We start from the raw sequence: 26,984 nt of genomic DNA, 5'->3' as shown, positions 1-26,984 counted from the left end.
GACCTTTCTGGTGACCAGGGTACAGACTCAGTATTTCCCATTATACTACACATACCCACTTGGACTGCCTTCCTAATACCCAGGGATCCTCATTCTCTGGTAAACGTACCTTCTGCTGGTACATCTGTTTGGGTCACAGAAAATAACTGACCCAATGCAGACAAATAAGCAATTTCCCTGGGTAATATGGAGAAATGTAACTAGGAACTCGACTTCTCCCTTGTACAAAGACAAAACTGCAGGAGCTAATAGATTATGACATTATCTGCCCTGTGGACAAGGAAACAGAAAAATCCATTCCAGTCAAAGACTGAGAAAGGGGAGATGGGTTTCTCCTCCGTGCTCCTGGCCCTCTGGTCCCATTCGGTCCCAGAAACCCAGCTGTGTGCTGCCCCTGGGTTCTGTAAGCACCACCACTTCACCGTTCTAATTAAATTCCGCTCTCCGTGTTAGAGGAGATGGGTTTCTATCACTTCCAAGGAAAAAGACTGTTAAAACCAAATGTATCTTTAAAAGAAAACACTGGGTTCACATTATATTGGAAAAGTAATTTTTATTATGACAAAAATAAAACTGTTGACTGAAAACAAATGACTGTTACACTGTATTGCACCATGATTGCAAATGAGCCAAAACTTGTCTAAAAGATGAACACTCCAGAGCAAACAGCATCCTTTTACTTGGGTTTGCAGACATGCAACCAATTCATTATAGCGTAATTGCAGAAATAAAAGATCATGGGTAGCAGCAAGCTAAACTTAACATACAAAAGAAGCATTTTATGACAAGAATGAAGTTATTAAACACTGAAAACATGTCTTTTAAACAACCTACAATTAGAAGAACATGCTTTGAACCATTTTCAAGTGATGTCAATTGCATTAAGTAATTTGTTTCTTTCACAAAAAATAATCCTTATGTAATTGACCAATAGCACACATTTCAGTTGCTCAGTTGAGGTTAAGAAGCATATAGTCTATGGTGTGAAAGACATGTTTTGCCCCCTCTTTTCAACCAGGGTACTGACAGAGATCCCATTCATACATTTGGTCTTATTATACCATCTTTTACGGACCCACCTGATTAGCTAAAATGTTATTATAGCTTTTGCAGAAAGCTTGAAGCTTGAAGAATAACAACAATTTATATGTAAACCTTAAAAAATAAACACAAATATAAATACAGACATTTTAAAGTAGTTTTAGATTCTGAAGACGTATATCATACAGGGCCTGCTGTTTCCTCTTTAATGCTCTAAAGCACCAATTCATTTTAAGATGGCAACATGATTATATTCATTATATTCTGATTAGGATAAATGAAAGAGCAAGGTTGCTTTAATTTTTTTCTTTTTAAACCATGTTCTGTGCAATAGATGAAAAGGGTAGAATTTGTTTAACTATTAAATAGTTGGAAAAATATAACCATTTTATTTCACACCCTTAATGAAATAGTGGCTACATTTTTTTAAAAAACCAAAGTTAAATATTTCATAGCTACACTGAACAGTTTACTCCAAGAGAACAAAACAGTTTGTAGAGTCCTTGAATGTCCTGAGGAATAATGTTAGAAGATATGATTAAAGTGTTGTATGAATAGGGAAATATGCAAATAAATTATTCATAATGAAGATCAACTGATAAGTCATTTGACCTCTTACCAACACAGATAGAAATATGTTCACAGTATAATATTATCGGTCAGATTTCAGGGTTTTCCTTTCCCTTATTTGACATTAACCAAACTAATTAAATGTTGCCTGAGCACTTGCCGTAATGAAGACAATATTCAGACCTGCTGCACCAGGCTAGCGCTGCTGGTGATCAACGAGAATAAACCGAAACAAAATCTCCAAGGAATACTCTTCCCTTAGCTGTGAATTTTGCATATTTCAAATAGTTTGGGTGAAGGGGTATTTATAGGATGGTATCACATCCCACAAACTTGAGCAAAGCACCTTATGGATTGAAAAATGAGGTAATTTTTAAATTAAAATTGTACTAGTTTGTGCAAGAGAGCATTTCTTCTAGAGCTTTGTTCTCTAAAGATACATGGTACATTATTTCTCCACTTCTGAGAGAAAATGCAGAGTAGTCATTTTAAAAAATGCAAGATGCCTCTATGTGACTACACTCTCAAATTCTTAAAACCTGATGGGTCTTCAATCCTTTGGTCACATCCTAAGTTCTACAGCAAAAGACTGCACTTTCTAGTGCCTGATTTTAAGGACCTAAAAGGAGGAAATTTACTGTTGTCATTCCAATTTCCTATTATTTAATGTACTTTCGAAGATTTTTCTATCCATGTTCATCTTTACTATCAAGTGTTTGGACTTTTGATTGTAGGTATGCCTCTAAACTTCTCTAAATTAACATTTCCAAAACATTTTACCAAACTACATACATTTAAAGCTGATTTTAGGCCTGCTGACCACAATAATTTTTCTACCTTAAATATAAAATACTTGAAAATATCTTTTTTTTATTGGCCTTCTCTATTTAGCTTTGGCCACCTGGAACTCTTAGAAAATACTTCTTGGGAACCTGACTTTTGGATTTCAGTCTTCACAGTGATGGTAAATGAATAAGGAGAAGACATTACTGAGGAAAAAGAAAACAATCCTGTTAACTTTGAATACAAGCCACTCTCAGCTTTATACAGATGTTTGTAAAATATTGACCTTCTGGCTACACTATGCTTTCAGAAATACTGGAAAGTCAAACAGAACTGCAGTTTGAGACACCATAGTCAATAAACTCTGAACAAACTAACCCCTTCTAGTTAGTGAAAGCCAGGAAAATAAGTGAGGTATTCTCTAGAAAAGAGTATTTCCAACAGATGCTGGTGTTTTATCAGCAACTTGCCATCATGCTCTTAGTATGGCTTATTTTTGCATAGCCATTAGCTATTAGCTCAATTTAAGTTGAGTAGCCATTACTAGTTGATAGTTTGTTTTCTTATTTGATTGTATTCATGTACTAAATGAAATGATAAAGAGGTGGAAATCCACTTCTTTAGATAGCCAGAAAAATACTCTACCAGATACAAGTCACCATGCTATATCTTTTTGTTTTTCTTTTCTTTCCTTTTTCCCTTTTCTTTATCATGCTGTACCTTGAAATGATCTTACTCTGACAAAATATAGATGATCTTTTAGAACTGAAATGGATGTGAAATATTTTGGATTCAAAGTCATAGATGAAAAGTTAAGACTCATGACACTGGTCTTCAAACATAAATGTCCATGGATATATCCATCTACAGGCATAACAGTATGTTTTTTCCACTGATGTGGTTTTACATAGTTGAGAATTACAGGAGCGGTAGTCAGAAACAATTTCATTTCGAATTTATCCTAAGATACTGCACCAAAAATTTTTAAATAATTTTATTTTCTTTGAAATTTTTTGCCCTGTGATTCCCCATAGCATTTCGGAGAATATTGTTTACACTGCTGCCTATATCATTCACTGTTTCCATAGGAAAAAAATATATATTTTTCTCTTTATGTTAAAGATAATGAAAATTAACTTATGTTTAATTAAGATGACTATGGATATAGAGGTGGTATACGTGTAAAATTATTTTAACAATAAAACCCAAATTTATTATCTTTCTTCCAATGAAAATAGATTAAAATCATACCTTTAAGCATACTAACATAGGACCTAAAAGCAAAAGTTATGTATTTAAATCAATTTTTCAATAGAATATAGATATATATTATTTTAGATTAAAAAAATTAAATTATACTATACAAAATGTGCAGTATATCCCCATATAAAAGAATCTGTTAATTCTAAAAGAGTTCTCAAGTGGGCTTTTATAAGAAGTGGGTTTAAAAATGAACACAGCATTTTCAAAATTAAGAAAAGTGCCCAATTTGAACTTACACACACACATATGGCAATTACATTTTAGTTGTAACATGTTTAAAAGATAAATTTTAGTTTCTTTATATTCAAATTAAAAACAAAACGTAGAATAATCTCCCTAAACGAATGTGGGTAGGTCCCTTGCTTTCCATTAACTATAAACTTTGCTAGGCAACTGAAGGGTTGATGGGGAGGGTAAAACTTAAATTATACCACTGATAATTAGTTGTTAATTTGACTTCTGCAGAACAAGTATAGTACAAAATTGAGAACTCATATCAAAATATGAATAAAGGCACTAATCACAAATTACACTTTCGTTAGACAATGTCTTACAGGTGGTTGAGTTATAATGAATGTGAGAATCAAAGCTTTAGCATTAAATACATGCTTGGGTCAAACCATTCTCTTGGAGTAAAGGGTAATCAGTTTTCATATTACTGTAACAGGAAATATCTACTGAGAACCTATAAAATACTTTAAAAAATCCTACATGAATTTCTTAATTGAACTTCCCAATTGTTGGCACAAAATCTGGTTGAATGCCAATTTCACTGTCAACACACAGCTAACATAAATTATTTCTAATCCAAAACAAAGTGTTTTTCAAAAAGGATTTAAAAATAAAATAAACTATATTTTAAAAATTAAATAGCAAACTTGATTCTATGCTAGTTGTTCACTTTAATATAATGCTGATGTGGTAATATAGAAAATAACCATATGATCTGGTAAGAGAAAATTGAGCCAGCCAATCTTATTAGATATAAGATAAATTTCAAAGTAAAAGCATATACAGGAATATTAATATATTTTTCCTCAGGACAGAGTTAGGAGAACTATTCTCAGTATTTATAGCTAAACTACAGAACCGAGAGAAAAATTCTGGCTAGGTGGGCTCTGGGTAAATAGTATTTTCGTAATTCTTATTCTCACTGTGACATACGCACCACAAAGGCATCCATATTGATTTGTCTGTTTTCTCTCAGGTTCTTGATTATGAATTATATTAAAAACAAAATTTATCCTGTACTTGGTAGGATCACTAAGAAAAAGGTTCAAAACAAGGTTAATAAACAACTAGTTCTCAAAGTCCAAAAGCTCTCATATGGCCATTTTTCATTTCTAGGAACAGAAATCAGAAAAATTGTTGCCATATTCAACTAAATTAATTAGACTAAGTAGAATAAATCAAATGTACCTGAAAAGAGACCAGAACTTAAACCAACTTAACAATAAAAAAAATTAGAATTAAAATACCACTTTTGAATAGGTATTTTGATATTCTAAAGAACACTGAATCCTATTTTTGACCCAAATGGGGAAAAAAATACTGCAAAGATGAAGTATTATTCCCTACGTATGTATTTTATCCCTTTTATTATAGCAAAATCATACATTTAAGATAAAAAGGATTAAAATTAAATACCTGTCCTCCTTCTCAAGGAGTGCACTGCTTAAGATTATTGTTCATAGTTGATAACTGCCTTGAAAATGTTTTAATACTAGCCAACAAACTTTTGCTAGATTATGACTTTTTTCCTATTTTTAAGTTGTTAGCATAACTTTGTATTTCACAGTATTATCCTAAAAGCCAGAATTAAATACAGCAGTTTCCTATACTCCAGCAAAAAATTTCAAAACACGAGGCATAACAATAAAGATGGCAATTGTTTCAAGCTTATTATACTGCAGCCTCGAACAGACTTAAGGAGAGCCATCCGGTTCTTTAAAGTAACGTACTGCTGGTGGTAATAACACTATTACAGACACCATTTCAAATTTTAAGAAATAAACTAAACTCTTTATACTGTGCTTTAGCTATTGCCCAAAGCAGATGAGATGTCCCTTGCAAGTGGACAGGTGAACTTTAGGCTGATAATAAAGTTTTTTTTTGTAATTGATAGCAAAATATATTCCAACTGTCTGGTTTTAATATTAGTGCTGGTATGCTTTAATAACTTGCAGTATTTACTTATGCACTGAATAATGTGCCATTCTTAAAATACCAGATTTATTCAAAATATTTATCATCGAAGTAGGGCTTTCAAATAAATATTTTACCTTGATTAGCTTTTCACCAAAAATAATCCCATGTTATAGGCAGAAATGTGGACTTAATTCCTTTGGACAAATAGTCAATTTAATTTCCATGCTAATAGAAACTTAAAATTATACCATGATTTGCAATAATGTAGGGGAAGCTAACTCATTTGAAAGCAGCTCTTATGATGTTTAATCTTTGTTACATATATTTTCTAGGCAGATTTCTTTCTCTATAATAAGCTGTGTCCAAAAGATAAGTGGTTTATAGAGAGAGCAAATATTTAGTGCTGGTTAAGTTTGCAAGGAGTACCCAATGATTTCCACTACTGCTTTGTCAAACCACTAATTATCTGGTGGGGGAGGGGTAGTAAAGAAATGAAAGAACTTGGTCATTAAAGTTATTACAATACTTCAGAAAACATTAAACATATGACAAACATTTCTTACAAGGCAGTCATTGATTAATTAGAATAAGCAGTCAGAAAAATTCTGTTGCTGAAAACATAGTTATACATTAGTGTTGATCCAACCGAAGATTAGTGCATTAAAAAAAAAGTTACGAAAAAGTCTTTTATGTTCCAGTTCAGCTGCACTTGATTCAAGTGTTGCTCACAGAGGTTTGTGTTGTTATAAATTAAACATGCTGCTGCCTTAGCAGCCAAAGGTACTAGGAAAAAATGTTCATGTCACAGAATAAATACAGCAGTCTCTTCCGAGCAAAAAAGTTATCTCACACCAATTCTGGAGGTCATCCACTCTAGACCTTGGCACAACCTGAAACAAAAGAGAGAAATATTTCCAAAATGAAGAACTACATAGTTAAAAATTGAAAGAGTACTATTTTAGTATTACCCAAAGATTGGTACTGCAATAATTATTTACACACAAGTGAAAATTTTCAGGTTAACACTAAAAGAAGTAGAAAATGTGAATGGAGGATTCCTGGAAACAAAACAACCTTATTCAGATGAATAACATGGGAAACTGCTTCAGTCTCATCTTGGGGAGTAGCTTCGGCATTTTGCCAGCAAGACTGCAAATACCCCTCCCTTGTCCCTCAGTGTGGTTGCTATGGACAGACAACAGGACTTCACCTCACCCTCCCAAATTCTAAAGAGTAAACGTTATGACACAATCTTTAAAATTTAGGTCAAAAAAGTCTACATGTAGCCATTATATTGTAAGCTAATTCTAGTATAAGAAAAACTAAGAAGACCAAGTTAATTTGAGCATAAGTAAGTCCTGGAAAGAAATTGGCTAATCCATGCACAACACACTGGTTCTCCTCGGACCATTTACCCAAACTCAAGTTCTTAGGAAAGGCAGAATATACTGTAACAATGGTATTTGTTTCAAATGTTTGCCGTCTAAAAATATGCATTCCCAAAGGACTCTTGATAAAAAAGGAGACATACTCTTAGGCTTAATTAAACCTTGCAGAAAATGTGATATGCCTTTGAAGCTTCCTCTTTAATTCAAGTGACATCACAGTTTTCTCCTAGTTAATAAATGATAAATCAAGAAATGAACAACAACTAAAAGTGTGGATTGTAAAGTTAATTCAAAACTTTATTACCTATTTTTGGTAAAACATTCTATTTATACTAAAAGTTCCAAAAACTTATAACTTTGTTAAATTTCAATTGAACAACAGTAATTGACTAAAATTATTTCAATCTTGTAACCCTGAGATACAATATAAAAACCTTCTTTAATTAAGAAGCAAAAAAGCAGGATCAAATTAAAAAATAAGTTGGCTTTAAAAAACTGAAAAGAAATTTGAGAGACATCGCACTCCCCCTTCGTTCTGATGAACACTCACCCTTCTCCTGTGAGGGCACAGCAGGACTGAATGTGCCACGGATGGTCCTTAATGGAACTGAGGGTGAGGTATTTGGAGATTTCAGCGGCTGTCATACACCCTTTCATATCCTGTTTATTCGCGAAGATGAGGACCGCAGCCTTCTGTAAATCCTGCAATCAATATGAAATATTTCTAACGCCAGAAATGTCATACAGTTTAAATAAAATTAATGAAGCAGAAGGGTAAAATGTATTTATTATTCTACTGGACAGTGATAATGAAATCCCCACACTTTAAAATGATTAGGCACAAAGGTTTAATCTAAAAATTTTATGAAATCCAAAATAAATTACCTCAAATAACCACGATTTAATAATTCAATAAAAAAAACAGAAGAACACAAGTTATTTTTCTAATGATAGACCAAAGGGGTCAGCAAAATAAAGCTGAATCTTAAGTATTGACTGAAAACTATTATGAGCAATATTCTAATGGGCAAATTTGTTGCAGGCTACTATATATATATGGTTTCTCCGAAATGTAAAGGGGAGCACCAAGGCTGAGGGCTGGGCAATACTTATTAGTCTTTGTATAACTTAAGCTCAAGCCTTCAAATTCACTGCAGCATTGTGTATACTATCAAGACATTAGAAATAACCTCAGTGTTCATTACTAAAACAACAGTCACGCAGTGACTAGGTGGTTGTTAAAACTCATGAACAGGGGGTATATACTGACATGGACAAATTACAACGTTGTGCCCCCCAAACCAAGTTACAGAAAAACATGTAATCATGACATAAAGTTTTATAAACATGGCACATAATATTCTGAACATACAGATGTTCACAGGACTAATAATCACTATTTTAGGACAGTGGAATTCTTTATGAATTCTTTATGAATTCCTTAAGAGAGGAAATCAAATAGAAGAAATCACAAGATATTTACCATCTTATGTTGAGCAGTGGGTACATAAATGTGTTTTATTATAGAATTTTTTTGTATATTTGGAATATTTAGAATTAAGTGATCTCAAATTATTCACTAAAGAATTTTCAATTATAAACTCTTAGGATTTTAAACACTTAAGTCTTTCTTGCTTTGATCAGACAGAATTTTAAAGGCACCAATCAGTAGTTTTAACTATGAAAAAATCTTTTATAGCAGTAGCCTACAAATTAATATACTGGATTCTTTTTAACTTTGAAGAAGTAATGAAAATTTCTGAGTTTAAGACTTTTATTAATTTAATATGTAAAACTTGGTTCCTGATGAAATAACCAACAGCAGAGCACATTCATATTTGTAAAAAAGCAAAACCAGCGTACAGATACCTTACTCCATTGTTTATGTTTGTTTTCAAAATTTACCTCATGAGCCAACATTCTGTATAATTCTTCTTTCGTAATAGCTAGTCGTTCCCTGTCAATGCTATCAACAACGAGAATGATGAACTAGAAGACAATTAAAAAGAAAGAAAACTGAATGGGATGTTGAGGTTTTAGGCAAAACTACTTTCAAGTGATACAGTACTTTCTTCACATGGCACCATCATCACTAGAAAGCAGTGTACTGCTTTTTCATCACAAAGAGTTTATGTTATATGGAATCACATCAACAAATACAAACCAGGCCCAATTTTATTTTTAAAAAGAAATGTTTGAATATATAATATTCTACAATACTAAGATTTATTTTTTAAAGTAATCAAAATTTTTAAAAAATCACAGCAAATAAAATAACCTTTGCTAAACCATTAAAAGTAATCTGTAATCGTCCATTTAGGCAATCAATAATTATATGTAACCCAGTCTCCTATCCACTGGAAAGACGTACAAAAGCTAATTTGAAAGAAAAAGCGAAACATTTTAAAATTAACGAATGAATAAAAAAGCATTTTAAAAATAACAGTATCAACAATAAAAGTGCAACAAATGTGCTAAAAAACATATATACTTAGGTGTTAATATGCTAAAGAGGAAGAAGCAAGTGAATTTAAAGAGAGCAAAGAACACTGGACACAGCTGTTGGGAGCTGTGTATATGAAAAAATGTGGGTTCACGCATTAAAAACAAGAGTGTCTTCAATAAAAAAATAAGAAGATATAACGATAAAGGGCTCCTAAGTGAACATCTTATGCAGAAGAAACAATTAAGAAATGAGATTAAATGACATTAAGGATTATAGTACAGAAAGTGATGCAAAAAAAAACAAGACAGAAAGGGTAGAATCAGATTATTCAGATGACTGTTACCTGGGGAAAGAGAGAACTAGGTAATCTAATATACACTGAGAGAGCTTAGAAAGGAATCAAGGAAAAGAAAATAGAAGAGATAAATATAAGAAACATGGAAAAGTTAGAATGGAAATAACTTTACGTTAATGAGAGTAAGATGTCAGAAATTAGTCACTTTTATAACTCCTTGTATTATAATGGAGATATTCAGCATTCGGATGATTCCTCAATGTAAAGAATTTACGAAGCAAGATGACGAAGGTGAACAAAGACATCATGGGAACACTACGCAGATAATAAGATCCCTATGTGGAATCTAAGATTGCAAACACTATGTGCTATACTGGTGTGCTACAATAAAGGCTAAAGATCTTGTAGAGATAGTTTATTGAAAGAGCATTTCATGCAAATAGCATTAATAATAATGTATGTCTTTCTAGACCCATGCTAAGTCAATTTTCAGCAATTTCAACAACTACCCTTTTCTAATGCTATAAATAAATGTACATGAATCAGCAAGAATCAATTTTGATTTGTTTATCAAAGATACCTTCTCTTTTCACACCTGCAATTAATTGTGAGCTTTGAATAAGTACCAACAACTATACTGTTTAAACAGTCATAATGCTAAAATGTTCTTCCTTACTTTCTAACATATTTTAGTTTTGGAATTTTATTTTACTGTATATATGTGTATATATATACACACACACACACACACACACATACACACAAATATATATTAATTAAGCTAACATGTTACTTTGCTTACCAACCTATCCTCCCTAGCAAATAAAAAAAATTAATTGCTATCAAAACTGCTGAGTATTTATGATATGCCAATTGGTTTGATTAGTTACTCACTGCACTAGACTATATACACACATATACATGTTATTACAATATAAATCTAGAGGAATACATGTTTTTATTTAAAAAGGTAACATCACTACATGTGCCCCCCCAAAAAAAAACCCCACTCAATTTAAGAGGCTTCATTTTAGAAAAAAATATTGGTTTGGTATACTTCTTTGTAAAGAAAAATTATGGATGCAACTGTTTATTAAAATTCGGAAAGATAAGCCTCTCTCAACAGCATTACAGTTTGTTAATTTGTTTAGTCTGCCTCTAAGAATACCAACAGAAATCAACATACTCTAGTCTGTTCCCGGGGTTGGCTCTGAACTTGTAAGTGACTCAGAAGTCTGGGGACTGACCTGCAAATCCACTTTTTACAATTAAAATATAATCTCACAAAATTTTTAAATGTTCATGTTATTCAAAAATCATGTGACAAATTATGCTTCAGGTATTTTATTTTTCTTCTTGTGGGAACTTGGGAAAGATAGTATAAACTTTACCCTCATGTCCAATTTCCCCACCAGTGGAGACACCGCGGTACGATGGAGAGAATTAACTGAGACCTGCCTGGCGGTCAGCACTCATCTAGTGATAGCTCTCACCACTCTCTCTACTTGCTTGTCTTTTATTTGAAAACCTCAGATTCCTCACCAAAAGAAAAAATAACTTATCAAAAAGCAACTGTCAACATGTCTTAATCATTTCCTGGGTTTAGTCTGGTTCTCTTTTGGTTAAAATTTACTTGAACAGCAGCTTCAGCACACCTCTGTGTTTGAGTAGTACGTGTTCCAGGAGGACCGCAGCGACTCTTGCCCACCAATATCCCACATGAGAAAATGAGTGTTCTTGACAACTATTTCTTCCACATTGCTTCCTATGGTTGGAGATGTGTGAACCACTTCATTCATTAAGCTGTTGAAAAAGACCATAAAAACCCTTTTGTGAATCTTGAGAACCTGAAGCAAGTTTTAATCTCTGTATTTCATAGGAATCAATCTTCCTTATTTGTACCAATGTTGGTAATCATAAACATCAAAAACAGAACCTTTTAGAACATTTGTGCGAACAAATATCTAGACAAAGAACAACTCCTGAAGCCAAACTGTTTTTTTGTTCTTTTGATGGGATGAACTACAGACTTGATCTGGATAGAAGGGAATGGGATAGTGTGACTTTGCATTTCTGTGTCCAAAATACCACCCAGGCCTTGTTATCAGTTACAGCAGAACCAGTGCTCCATCCCGAAGACCAAGTTTCCAGGCAATGGTGACACTCATGCTTACGAAGCAGCAACCATGGAACTGAACTGTAGGCCATCTAGAATTTTGAAGACTGTCTATGTGAGAAAATTGAGACTTGGCTCAGCCATAAAAATCAGTGCAGGCCTATTAACCTGAACTACAGTCTTAAAAAGATAACACTATGGAGCAAATGAAAATTTTAATTAAAATTAATTCTAAACATATTTAGTACATTGATGCTCATATCACACATACCATCATAATCACTTGTTAACTACATTAATTTATGCAACAAATATGTATTTGACTATAACATGCCAGTAGTGTGTTGAAAGAAGTTTGCAAACCTCTTTTGGGTGTTTTATATATATATATACATGAATGTATATATATACATATATATACATATATATACATACATATATATATATATATATATATATATATTTTAAGCCATGTACAAAATTATTTCAATAACAGTGACAAGATTTCGGAAATGCTTTTATTTGATGTTTAAAGACAAAGTCATATTAAAATATAATGGCCAATGATTGTTTGAAAGAAAAACAAGTAGCTACTCAGCAGTGAAACAACAGACATACTTAGTAGCTTTCAGCAAAGTAGCTGAAAGATATGTTAAGCACTGCTTAAGGGAAGAATTTCTGGAGAGCCATCAACTCATACACTTACGATGAGGTGGGAAGACTAAGAACCACGTAACATGAACTGTATTTTTTATAACTACTTGTTAAAATGCTTGGGATGTAAATCCGTTTTTGTTGCTTAACAAGGATCATTTCCTTGGCAGTAAAAGGATAATGGGATGTACTTTGACAAGTAGACTGATAGACTGTTAAACTTTCCTTAAAGAATAAATGTATTTCTTTGAAAGCCTAAAGCTTTTACCTGTTGCAAGCTACTAAAGCAATATTTTCAGGGGAGATCTTCATTTCTTTTGATTTGACAAGTCTGGCTATTTATTTATTTTTGTTTTTTAGAGATTTTTTAATTCATTTATCTTTAGAGGGGAAGGGAAGGAGAGAGGAAGAGAAATATCAGTGGATGGTTGCCTCTCATGTGTCCCCCACTGGGAACTGGCCTGCAACCCAGGCATGTGCTCTGACTGGGAATTGAACCATGATTCCTTTGGTTAGAAGGCCCACCCACTGAGCTACGCCAGCCAGGGCACAAGTCTGGCTATTTAAAAACAATTTCAGCCCTGGCTGGTGTAGCTCAGTGGATTGAGCGTGGGCCTGCGAACCAGACAATCGCGGTTCAATTCCCAGTCAGGGCACATACCAGGGTTGCAGGCCGGTTCCCTGCAGGCCAGTTCCCAGCAGGGGACGCACGAAAGGCAACCATACATTGATATTTCTCTCCCTCTCTCCTTCCCTTCCCCTCTAAAGATAAATAAATAAAATCTTTAAAAAATAAAAATAAATTAAAAAAAAAAGTTAAAAAAAAATTTCAGATCTATTTGGAGCAGCAACGGCTTCTTAGAGATCACAATCTATTTACATGAACCCCAGTATGATAATAACTAAGTGAAATGCACTTAGTTACTCACCTCACTCTGGCACTATAAATATGCGCTTTATTTATTCTACTTTAGTATTAATTCTGTCTTTCGATATCAGAAGAAGAGTTTGTGAAGGCTTTAACAAATGTAGAGCAGCTTACCTTACTCACTTTCACATAAATTTTGTGTTTAGTAAAACATAAAACCGTATGTTCAACTTTTTCCATTATATTATAATAATACCTTATTCTTATTACTTATACAAAATTAGTTCTAATAACTAAAATAATGAAAACAATTTGAATAAACACCTATACTTACAATTGATAAAGAATGGTGGTTTTCCCTGCATTATCCAGTCCCACTATAATCACTTTGTGTTCTAGTAAAACAACAAAAAAAGCAAACCATTAACATTTATCACTGCTACATATTAGTTACATGCTTTCAATAATGATTATTAATTAGCTCTCTTATGAAAATCATTCCCTGAGTACTTATTACTAGATTATTAAAATAAAGGAAAAAAGAGAACTTGATGATGTTAAGACCTCCTGCCTTGGACGATACAAGCTGTTACGACATTCTTCACCCAGCGGGAAAAACACAAGAACTTACTTCATCCCTTCTACTGAGTTGAGGAGAAATTCAAACACTAGTTGACAAGACATTATAACTTAAAATATAAGTTTCTAAAAAATGTTTGACACACACCTGGTTGCCCTTGATCAAATTAGCTTTTTCTTAAGTTGTTTTTACACCTGGAAGTTTTCCCACCCATGTACACCAAGAGTTTTTTCCCCCTTTCATTTAAAAATCCAATTTAAAACATAAATCTGAAATGTTTCCCATAACTAATAAAATACATACTCGCAACCAGTTTTTCATCACTTCCATTGGTTTACAAGTAAATACACAATTACTTAATCTGTAATGGGTTTTTCCAATCTGGATTTTACAACTCGTTTGAGCAGCTCCTGCTTCAGCTCTTGGTGCAACAAAAATCTCTTCCTTTTGTCCTCATGCACTGACAGTCACTTCTCTCACAAGCAATTTAATTATTCCGTTAAGTGGTATTTTGAAATCTCCTTTGAACACAGAAGAGAACACCCCAGACATCATCTTTTCTAGAGTTTAACCCATACAGAATATATTACAGATCGCTCTTCCCCAGGGCAGAATGCTCCACAAGCTACCAGTGAACATTAACAGGTTATGTAAGGAAGCTGCCATTAGAACCACAACACAGCCCTGGCTGGTGTGGCTCAGTGGACTGAGTGCGGGCCTGTGAACCAAAGGGTGGCTGGTTCCCTTCCTAATCAGGACCCCTGCCTGGGTTGCCAGCCAGGTCGCCAGTGGAGGGTGTGTGAGAGGCCACCACACACTGATATTTTTCTCCCTGCCTTCCCGTCTCTGAAAATAAATAAATAAAATCTTAAAAAAAAAAAAGAACCACAACACAACTGATCTGCAGCCAATGATTTGACACAGTTCATATCAGAATACTGCTCCTCTTCTTAACCTTTTGTGAATGTCAAAATTCTCATTACACACTTCATCAAATGTCAGGTCATATTTCCACTCTAAAATGTTAACACTGCATCAGTCAAAAAGAGAAGCCATAATTTACAGGCAAGTTCTTAGGCAACAAACCATCTCTGTTTCTTCTAACGATCTCCATTCGAAAGGCACATAATACTGCAGGACAAACAATGTCCTCTGGAAGAGCTGTTACCACTATGGCAGAAGCTGTCTTATAAAACAAAACAAAGCTCCTCTACTTCTATTAACTCACTGTAAGTCTTCTTTTCTGACTTTTTTGGTTCATAGACTCTAATTTCTAATGGAGCCAACTCTGCAGTGTTGCTGTTTTTCTCCCTTGCAGTACAAGAGGAGAGCATTCTTATCAGTGGAACAACAATCACATCACTTGGCACCAGGCATTCTAACTTTTGGTGACAGCTGGAAACCACCTGCCCAGTATCTAGAGACCACTGGGGTCCCTGAACATGAGACGTACCCTAGTCTAGCGGTAAGGTAAGCATAAGTGCACCAAATGATTTATTGCTCGGGCAACTTAAGCGAACAACTAAAGCCACTGGCAAATAGTTCTGTTCCTTGTATCATATTTTGTATTATTATGATGATCAGAGTATTGAAAGCCTGTGATGGCAAAACTCATGAATAACACATCATTCTGAAAGATCACTTCCCAATTTGAACTAAGGGATGGTAAACCCTCAAAGTGGATAGAGTATGAATTTCATTAAAGTTTCTAATCTTTGATTAAGGTCTTTTTCAGATTCTCTTTTGTCCTCAGTGGTAGGGAATCCCAGCAATTAAGACAAAACACACAATTTCAACTCTCTCTCATGATAACAGTATAGATACTCACCCCTCAAGTAAACCTATCTTTTGATGTAAAATCACCATCAACAACCTCACTCTATATAAGGAAACATCAACAACAAAATAGAAACAGCTAAATGCTTTTAAATGCACAAAATAACCAAGGGTTTATTTAAATCTTTTCTTTGAAAAATCTATATATATAGTAAGGGTGAAATCAAGTTCAATGAGCAGTTACTAAAACAAGTACAAAATAAAAGCTTTTTGTATTCTGCTGCATAACTGTAATTCTTCCTTCAAATGCCTCCGTTTTACTTAGCTGCTACTTGAATTTGTCAATGACCAAAGATGTCAGTTCACAAATGTTAATAAAATTAGTAAATATGTGCATTCGCCTATTGAGCAGAAAGTAGAATAATGTGTTGATTTAAATGTCCGCAAGTGGCATCTAGATTAATAAAATACAAAGTTACTTTAAGGTGTTATTGAATCACAGCGGTCTATCAAATTTCCACATCAATGCACACTAAAAGCGTAACTACTGTCATAAAGTGGAATCTGACATTGCTTGATGTTAGAAACTGGCCCTCACGCTTGACACTTGTAACTCAGTGGTGCTCGTTCTGCACCGCTGTCCTGGTCGGGCATGACTGACAGGCCATCTGTACGTCTTACTTTATATGCTGAAATAAAAGATGAACTAATCTATGTAACTGCCAGGGGTTTCTTGGAGATTAGCTTTGATAGAAATAATTTCCTTTACCTGGCATAGTTAACTAAAGCAGATATAGAAAGATGCTTATTAATTTGTACTATTTGTATCACCTAACAAAAAATTTTATCTAATAGCTTTTAAAAAATCCTTAAAATGTATGAGTTATGGTACAACACAGCACAACTAAGATGAGAAAAAAATCTATCCCAAAGGTCAAACTTCAAAATCAGCTGCCAGTCAGATAAACATTAGAGGTTTAACATCATTTTTACTTACAGAGCAGAGAGTAGAGATTTCCATTTCACTAGAATTTCTCAAGTTGTACGGAGAAAATTACAGAACTGTATACTTTTACAACTTCAACTGATCCTTTACATGTATATAAAAGCCATATGTAAACTTCTAACTCTAAATAACTACTCTCCAAGAAACTGGAATTATTTGATGGGCTGAAACACAATCAATTCTAGTTAACTTTAAATAGGGCAAACTATAACATGGACAATATTAAATTCTTTATTTAGAATAAATTGTGCAAAGTAAGTATAGAAAATTTATCTTCTTTTAAAAATATCATTATTAAGATCAATGGTGTCACAGAGAATAAGCTGCCCATACTTAAGGACAAGAATGTGTGTGTTAGGGATAGGACTTATACTATTTAAAAGCCTTTGTGGATAGCCAAATAGTTTGAGGTTAAAACAACGTATCAAGTTATAACGAGCCCAGGAGCCCAGCGGGTTGTAAAAACCTGTCTGCACACCCTGAGAGTCAGTCACCTTGGGCATCGCTTCCACTAGCAGCCTCCTCCAGGAGACCGGACTCTGCCTGCAGCAAAGGTCTGAGGAAAGAGTCCTTCCAATGGCACCGATCGACGCATCTCCAGACCCTGACAGAAAGCATGCTTATTTATACTAAATTAAGGAAAAGGTCCAATCTCAGAGCTTTTGTTTAATTTTGATCGTGTGCACAGAAGTTTCTCTGCAGTCTTGACTACAGAGTTTGTTCCTTTGGATCTGCTAAAAGGCTGGCTCATGTTTTTTTTTTTGTAAGAGGGGCATGAAGATAAAGATTAGACAGAATGAGGCTTCAAAGGAAAATTAGTAATGGCACTTGTTTGTAGACAAATACAGGTAAAATATGACTAACAAGAAAAATAACTTATTAAACTCAATTTGTAGTTTTATAGACACCAGCTCCCCCCTTAAAAAAGTTTGTAGACTAACACAAGTATTAGAGAAGCACTAAATGTGGACAGTGTTAATGCCTTGTGAAATACTGTTAATATTTATTTTATATTGTTAAAGGGTGATAAAATGATGAGGTTTTACAGAGTCCATAAACAACTCCTAATAACTAAACAACTCCAATAACTAAACAAACAAAGATTTGTTTGCCCCAAGTCACCCAATTTGGTAACTTAGCAAATCTGGGGTATTGCACATAATGAAAATTAAGTCTGAATTATTGCAAGGGGTAGGCCGTAATATTTTCAGAGGATACGATGTCACAATGTGGGATCTGAGACCTGGACCAAAGGAAGTCTAGCTCTTGCTGGTGGCTCAGTTGGTTAGAGCATCATCGCACAACTTTTGGCTTCAGTCACAGCGGGGGCACACATGTCAGGCAACAGATCACATGGATGTTTCTCTCCCCCTCTTAAATCAGTCAGCATGTCCTCAGGTGAGGACTAAAAAAAAAAAAGGAAGTCTAAGCTCTTGGGTGGGTGCATAAAAAACTGTGTCCTATATTACACTGATTATAGAATCATGAAATATTATAGCTTGGGACAGATTGCAAAACTTGAGATCTACTCTTTCTCTCCCACCTCTTCAGCAAAAAATGTGCCACTGATAAGACATCTATGAGGAACCCAGTTCTCAAAAAATACCTGCAAACTACTAACCCGGGCCACCTTGCTTATTTTATAGAAAAGGAGATGGAGGCCCTATGAAGTTAAGTCAATGATTTTAGTAAACATAGGTAAAAGCTAGCTTTTGTTTCCCTGCTTTTAGCTCTAAAATATTATCTTCCCTCCCCAAATCTTTAGCCTCCCCCCAATTCCATCTGATTACCCATATTCCTGGATACCAAAATTTGGTTAACAGCAACTACATAAATCTGATGATTCCACAATTTACCATTTATTGAGCTCATTACAAACATGAATGTAATACCTATAATTAAGACGAATAAGGCAAGGGCCCTACCCTCAAAAATCTTAAAAGTCAGGTATGTAAACAAGCACTTCCAATATAGCATCGTTAGTACAAAGCAACAGAAGTATCTATCACACAATAATGTTCTTAAGGATAAGTGCGATCTAGAATCCACCTCTTAGCTAAAGACATAAAATATCAATACTAAAAAAGAAATATTCTAGACTGTCAATCTAAGTGATTTACTTGCATTGTGTAAATTAATCCTCACAATCACTCTGTGAGAAAGTGAGACCCTTCCTCATCTCCCCAAGGAAACAGTCTGAGGTCAAATAACTTGCCTAAGGTCATGCTATCTGGAGGACTGGCTGTTGGGCTCCCAACTTGATGCCTGTGTTTGCAACACAAGTCAAGTTTTAGTCTTACAATAATAATAGCTTACTGGATAAAAGAAAGACAAGGGTAAACAAAGGGATTAAATAGAGATGAAGAAAGAAAAACAAAAAATCTAATTATGTACATTACAGTCACAGGCCAGGTTGAAGTGCCTAAGGGAAAAGACCAAAGATCTCTCCCTCTCCCTCCACAACAAACTGAAAATAAGCAATGATTAAGAAAGACTTCAACACAGAAATACTGAAATGTAGCTTTTTACAGAATTCAAATGAGGCCCAGGGGAAGGTAACCTGCAAGGCAAGTGTTAAGGAGCACAGACAATCTCAAAATTGTTTTTAGAACCTGTAAGCTATGACCACAGTTAAGAAATACATTTTATGTCATGACTCAGAATACACATAACTGAAACAAGTAGAACAGTACCTTTGCTAACAGACATACTGTTTTTATTTTAGACTACTAATTTCTTTTTAAAACGGTGGCCCTCACTAAATTGACTTTGTTATGTTGGATAATTTGGGGGGAAAAGCCTTTTTGAGAAATACAGGTGAACTGAGTGAACACAAATATATAAAAAATTTACAAATTCAAGAAGCTCAGCAAACCCCAACTAAGATATATACAAGATATAGGTGGTTCATGTAAATCTTCTGAAAATCAAAGACAAAGGGAAAATCATGAAGGCAGCAAGAAAAAAAGAATAAAGTAAAGATATAAATATTGGCTGACTTTTCACCTGTGTAAAAAAAAAAAGACACCAGAAGACAGTAGAATGACTTTACAGTGCCGAAGAAGGGGAAAATCAACCTAAGATGCTATTTTCAGATAAAATATACACTAGAAGAATGAAGGCATTTTCAGATAAAACTAAGAGAATTAACCACCAAATCAGCCAGAGTCCTTCAGCTTGAAGGGAAATTATGCTAGAGAGGAATTCAAAACATGGAAAATAGAAATATGAGTAAATGTAAGAGAAAATTTTACCCTCTTAAAACTTTAAAGAACACATGACAGTTTACAGCAAAAAACACAACCCTGTATTGTGCAGTTTAGAACACATTTACATACAGCACATATATGTAACTTGCACGGTCACAAAGGTCTGGGGATGGGAGAGTGCAACTTACACTTAAGATTCTTCCACTTTAGAAGTATTGGCCTTACTAACTCTAAGTAGATTGCAAAAAGGTAAGACTGTATGTTGTAATCTCTTGAAGGACCATGGAAATAATGTAAAAGAGAACTGTTAAAATAGCCAAAAAATTTAAATGGATTTTAAAAATTAAATCTAACACTAAAAATTAATCTCTCTAGTTAACCCCAAAGAAAGAAGGGGGAACAGAGTAACAACAAAACAAAACAAAAGCAGAGATAAACAGAAAACAAATAACAAAATTGCACAGCTTAATATCTAACCATATCATAAACCCAAGTACCTCAACAAGCTGGACTAAACATTCCAATTAAAAGGGATAGAATTTCACACTTTATTAAAAAAAAAGACAAGATCCTACTCTATGTTCTCTTAGAAGAAATACACATGAAGAGATACAGTAACAAGACGAAAAACCACCTTAGCTTAATAAACATTTATAGAATATTGCACACAACTAACTGCAAAATACACATTCTTTTATAGAGCAAATGGTATATCCCCAAAACAGACCACATAACTGTACTATAAAAGTTAATAAATTTTAAAAAAGAAACAAAAAGAAAATCTTAGAGTATATTTCTGACCACAGTGGAATTAAATTAGGAATCAACAATAAGCTATCTAGAAAAATAAATATTTGAAAACTAAACATTTATAAATAATCCATAGTTAAAAGAAGGAACTAAACAAAAAATTAAAACTACTTCGAACTGAATAATGAAATAGAATATACTAAAATTTGTGAAATGAAGCAAAATCAGCATTTAAGAGAGACATTTATAGATTTAAAATGTTTATATATGAAACAAGGAGACAAAAACAATGACACACATCCCACCCCTAAAAACTAGAAATGGAGGGTGAAGCATACCCAAAGGAAGCAAACGGAAGAAAATAAACATCAGAAATTAGTAAAAGAAAAATCAGAAACTGTGGAGAAAATGAAAATATTTCTTTAAAAAGAAAGTTAGAGAACTGGCACCGCCAGACTCCCCAACCCACTATGAAACGGCTCTGTAGGTGTGGTGGTGCAGCACGGCACACGCGGGGTTTTCACCTCAGTTTCAGCAAAGCCTGCAGAGCAAGTCTTCAGTAAATCATGCTGCCAGAAGCAAATGTCCATGTGAAAAAGTAATGACTATCAAGTCCTACTCACATCATAGACACAAGATCATTTGAAATGGCTTGTAGGAGTAGCATATAAAAGCTACAACTGCTAAATGAAAGGAACAGAACACAGAAAACATCATCTATTAGGACAAAAAGAGAGATTAGACTATACCAAAATTTCCACTGAGGAAAACTCCTCATTAACAAAATGAATAGCAAAGGCAAAGACTAGGTAAAATGTTCACAAAACATGGATCTGATGGAGGATTCAATTCTGGGATGTATAAGTAATTATGTATACATAATTTTTTGGACAAAAATGTTTTTAAATGGGCAAAATATTTGACAATTTTGGAAAGATAAACAAATAGGCAATAAGCACCTGAAAAAAAATGCTTAACACCCAATAGTTGATGTAGCAATGCAAATTAAAACCAAAATAAGATACCACCACACATGTAACAGAGTAGCTAAAGTTAATAAAGGAGACTGGCAACACCAAATGTTGGTAAGGATGTGGAGCAAGTAGAAGTTCCAAACATTGCTAGTAAGAGTATAAAAACTGTATAACCACTCTGAAAAACAATCTAACGGTTTTTATAAACGAACCATATATCTACTCTATGGCCTAAAAATTGTACTCCTAGATATTCTCCTAAGAGAAATGAAAACATGTCTATAAAAAGGTCCTAAGGGTGACCGCGGTGTTACAGCCCATCATGATGCAAATGAATAAACAAACTGTGGCATATTCCTGCAATGGAATTACAACAGATCGAAGGGGACAGCTTCCAATGTAAAAGGGTAACATAAAATGAATGGAAATAGAAAATTAGAGAACAGAAGAAAAGTTCAAAGAAACTTAAAAGATGTAGCATTATGACACAATGCCATAAGAACAACTTTAGAAAAAATTTAGCAAGTTAGAAAAAAGTTTCTATAAATTAAAAATACAATGGCTGAACAAGGAGAATGGGGAAACAAAGATGTCTCAGAAAGTAGAACTAAAAAAAAAAAAGTCAAATTGAAAGGAATACTTGATAATCGGTGTAGTAGCATATGATCAATCCAAAAAAAAAAAAGACTTAAAAAATTCCTAGAACCAAAAAGCATACACCTTTATTTTTAAAAGGCTCAGAAAGCTCAGTGCAATAAACCAAAAATAAATCAAAGTACACCCCTTTCAAATTTAAAAAATACCAGAGGTAAACAGAAAATTCTAAAATCTACTAGGCAGTAAAAATGAGAATGATATTGGTCTTCCCAACAGCCTTGGAAGCTGGAAGACAATGACAATCAATACCTCAAAATCTGAAATGTTTTGCAATCCAGAATTCTATATCCAGCCTAATTATAAATCAAAACTGAGGGCAGAGCAATACATTTTTAGGCACTGGAATTGCAAAAAAATTACCACTTTGGACAACTCTGCAGGAAATTTCTGAATGATATGCTTTATCAAAGTAAGTGCAAAGCAAAAAGGACACGAGTTCTAACACAAAGTACATTCCTAGTATGATGACAAAGACGAGTCCAGAACAGCTGTGGACCAGGCATGGAAAGAAACAAGCCCAGTTTGGAGCAGGAAGGAGCACTGAGGGCGTGGTGAAGAAGGATAAATCATCTGGGAGATGCGATGTGGGGAAACTAGTACAGAGTTTCTGAATAACAAAGTGACTTAGCCAAGTGTACATAGAAACTAAAGCAGTAAGATGTTGTAATTATTTACTCTAGGGGAAAAAATGTAGGAAAAAAGGGAAACAATTTTAGCATACTAAAATTGGCCCAGCAGCAACACATCTATACAGTTATAATAATGAAAAGACAGTGGAGATTAAACTGAAAACCTATACCGGGATAATGATGGAAAAGGTCACAAAGGCACTGATTTCCCTTCTACCATAATAAGATAAATGATTTGCATACTTGAAATGCATTAACATCATTTTGTCAATTATATCCCAATTAAAAAACACAAATGATATTTAAAATTTCTATATATGCATATTATTAAAAATATGGAGGTACTGGGAAAAAGTCAAGAGATTTGACTAATACATATCATAAAGACATTAGCACTGTTTAACTTAAAAAAAACAACTGTGTGCATGTTACTTTAATATGTATAAGACATATGTATATGTATATGTATAAACTTTTATGTATAAAAACATAAAAAAAAATCAGCATATTTTTTTTGGATTGGAGATATAACAGGGAAGAAGATAAAGTTCATGCCTTTAAAGTTATTCCTATTGAGAGAAACAAACAAATAAACAAACTTATGAAAACAACATTAGTGCAAAAAATAGGAAATGCGTGTGGGGTGGGAAGAGTGGTCAGGGAAGTCCTTAAGGATGCACATTTGACCAGAAACCTGAACCATCTAAAGTAAGATATGGAGAATATTCCAGAAAACAGGGAGTAGACAGATGGTAAGTTTAAGTTTCATATGCCTGAAACCAGCAAAATGTCCACAATTCAGAGAGAAGTGAGAGACAGCAGATCTGAGAAGTCAGAACAATGCCACATAAAAGTTGGCTATCAGTGCTCAAGAAAACATGGAATCCACCAAAAAGACATGATTAGATAATGAAATTATACTGTCAGTATTTGCTTCTGAAAATTCACTACCACGAAAACCACATTCCATTCATCCTTCATTCTGTGTAATACAAGAAATAACCAATTACCAGTAGTACAGTAACAACAGAAGACCAAGAAAAGTTAAAGAATGCTCAACTTTTGAGGTGGATTTAAAGACATCATAGACATGAATTGATTTATTTTATACAAACACATACACAAACATATAGATATATAAAATAAGATTCATTAAGATAATTAAGATTTTGACATTTCTTTCATTGATAAGTGTGTCAGTTCAGCAAGGTATTCAGTTTTGTAGCTTAAAATGAAGCAATACAAAATTACAGAGACTAATTATGTATTATGTAATAACTTTACGAAGACAATACATGCTTTCGTACACTTATTTCCAGAGAGATGGCAAGTTTGTGAAAAGATGCTTAGTGCTCTAAAATGCTACAAGGAAAAAAAAAAAAGATGAGAGTGAGGAAAATGCTGGAAGAAAGATAAGGAGAAGGAGTATTTAAGGTGAGATAAGTAGTTCTCACCTCTGGCCGCACATACGAATTATCTTGGCACTGATGCCCAGACCACCCCACCCCACTCTGACTTTCCTGATCTGAGGTGGGCCTTGGGCATATCATTCTAATATGTAACCAAGGTTGAGTGACTTGAGTATCTCTGGATTAGCTGTGTTAGAGCAGTGAAAATGGAAAAAGCCAAGATGGTCAGTTAACTTTGTCAATATAGAAAGTAAAAGTAACAGGACTAAAGTATCAATCCCTTGCTCAAACGTAACAGACCAAGACCAAACTCTTCAACCGCTCCTATGGCATGGCTCCTATGGCTTGCTTCGTAGAGTTTAAAGTCTTAGTCAACATCCAAGGCCTTCTGTGCTTGGGCTCCCCTAGCTGTCTTTCCAACCTCATCTCCTTTAACTCCCCCACAGGCAAACTAAAATACAGCCAAACTAAACTATTTTCAGCTTCCTTCCATGTACCAAACTAATTCCTCTTCCATTTGCATATTATTAGTTCTTTTGCCTAGAATAACATGCCCCTTCTACTCAATCTGCCTAGCACCCCTTGTAAATTCCTACTTGTCATTAAAGTCCAAGTATACTTTTTTCTGCACTCTTCCAGGAACCACATGAATAAAAGTAATCCTTTCCTTTTGGTGCCATCACCACACTTGTATACAATCAGTTAAATAATTTTCCACACTGCATTTTTTCCCTACTGCTTTCTGTCATGTACTGATCTTTGTGCACCACGAGGACAAGTAACTGTATCTTTTGTTTGTTTTTAAATCTTTGTATCTCCCAAGCTTAACTCCCATGCAAGACTGGTTTATGTCCTATAACCAACTGGTTAGTTAGTTGCATGAATAAATGAGAATAAAATGATCGAAAAACCACTAGTACTAAATATACAACAGGTAAGTTAAAGGAAGAATCTCAATAGTAATGAGGATTTAAAAGACCTGAACAGTTACAACTATAAAAGCATCCCATGAAATGTCTTTCACTGTCTCCGGAATTTTCCAGTTATATACTTCAGTTCTTTTTATTTTGATTAAGAAAGACTCAAAAGCAAGATAAAGATAATAAAACAGAGAGGGGAGAAAGGGGAATGGGACAGGTTACCAGGGAGAACCAAAGACTCTGGTAATGTTTTATTTCTTAAACTACAAGAAAAGATAAGCAGGTGACTACTGTACAAAGCTATGTATTTTTTGGCATATCTTAAAATGCTGCTTTATATATTAATGAATTTATGCAACAAGGAGTATAAAATATAAACTGCTTAAAATAATGCATTACCTTTATGACTAATATTCATAAAGACAAACTGGCCACTCTGAAATCACTTGAAAAGTACTTCTTTTTTGTCTGGGTATTTTTCTCTCTTCACAAGACATCACATTTCATTCTCCCTGACTCAGAACAGGTTTTACAACTCTTGGCCCTTTGGACTTGCAACTTTCAAATGTCTCATAAGCAGTCTAGACTGATCACAGACACGCAAGATCCTACCTAGGACCGAGAGCCTTTTGTTTTCTAACATCTATGAAAGGAATAAAGGATTTAGGATGATGATTTTCAGAAAGCCGTGTATTTCAAAAGGACAACTCATTCCCGAGTTCTAGAGAACTGGCGCATTCAGAGAGAAAGTGAAGGCGCACTGACTTAACCCGAGTAAACAAAAGTTGTAAGTTTTAGTCTTGCCCTAAGGCAAGACTAGAGATTTTTAATTCGAGGCGTAAAAGGCACCCAAAATGTACCAATAAGGTGCTCTCCGCTTAGCTTCACTACAATTCAAAATCCTCAGTTTAGGTTCTGGGACATCAAATGCCTCTCCTTCTGACTTCCCGCTTCTCCGCACATCAGATCCCTCCGGCACCTTCTCCCAGCCCCAAATACTGAATTTCTACTCGCTCCCTTGACTAAGTCCCTGCTCTGCGTCTCGAAACAGCTGTGTACACCGAGAGCGCTGCTAGCTGCTGTCCCTTTTGGCGGCCAAACCCTCTTCAAAGCATTCGAGCCTCTGCGCAGCTCCATGCTTCTCACCTTGGTTACAGAAGAGGCTCCACAGTTTAGCGAAGATCAGCCCCATCATGAGCAGCTGGGCGGGCCGCGGGGTCCCTCAGCAGCAGGTGCTGCTGCTCCGGGGCCCCCGCCGCGACGCGGGCTGTGGAGTACCGAGGAGAAGCCAACTGAGACCGCCGCGGAGAGGGAACTGGTCGGCCGTGAAGCCGCGATCGGCGGCTCGGCTACCCACCGAAGGCGTCGAGCAGAGTCCCCACCAGCTAGTCCTTTGTTTCAAGCGCACTGAGCCCAACGCCGACCCGTAGTCCCCTCCGTCTGCACCCACCTACCCACCAAAGTCTCAACCAGCCCCAAGCCCCGCCTCCGCTCCGCCTTTC

The 26,984-nt window shown here is 34.7% G+C and overlaps 1 protein-coding gene across 1 annotated transcript; it reads right to left on the bottom strand.

The window, feature by feature from the left end:
- Positions 1–545: 545 nt before the first annotated feature.
- ARL5B (ADP ribosylation factor like GTPase 5B) lies at positions 546–26,984 on the bottom strand. The gene is made up of 6 exons (XM_037158298.2): positions 26,629–26,984; positions 13,907–13,967; positions 11,590–11,737; positions 9,099–9,182; positions 7,744–7,895; positions 546–6,695 (listed from the first exon to the last, which is right to left on the bottom strand). The coding sequence occupies exons 1-6, from the start codon at positions 26,675–26,677 to the stop codon at positions 6,647–6,649; spliced, it is 543 nt and encodes a 180-aa protein (XP_037014193.1). The 5' UTR covers positions 26,678–26,984; the 3' UTR covers positions 546–6,646.

This window comes from Artibeus jamaicensis, unplaced genomic scaffold, assembly GCF_021234435.1.
Source record: "Artibeus jamaicensis isolate MK-2021 breed Jamaican fruit bat unplaced genomic scaffold, CSHL_Jam_final contig_867, whole genome shotgun sequence".
In the NCBI taxonomy this organism is placed as follows: domain Eukaryota; kingdom Metazoa; phylum Chordata; class Mammalia; order Chiroptera; family Phyllostomidae; genus Artibeus; species Artibeus jamaicensis.
The sequence above is the reverse complement of the archived record's forward strand: the minus strand, read 5'-3'. Positions and strand labels throughout refer to the sequence as shown.

Coding starts and splice junctions, on each gene's coding strand:
- ARL5B (XM_037158298.2), bottom strand. CDS start 26,677: ATGATGGGGCTGATCTTCGCTAAACTGTGGAGCCTCTTCTGTAACCAA. Junction 9,183..11,589: donor CGTACTACTCAAACACAGAG/GTGTGCTGAAGC, acceptor ATTGTCTTCTAG/TTCATCATTCTCGTTGTTGA. Junction 6,696..7,743: donor TGTGCCCTCACAGGAGAAGG/GTGAGTGTTCAT, acceptor CTTTTGTTTCAG/GTTGTGCCAAGGTCTAGAGT.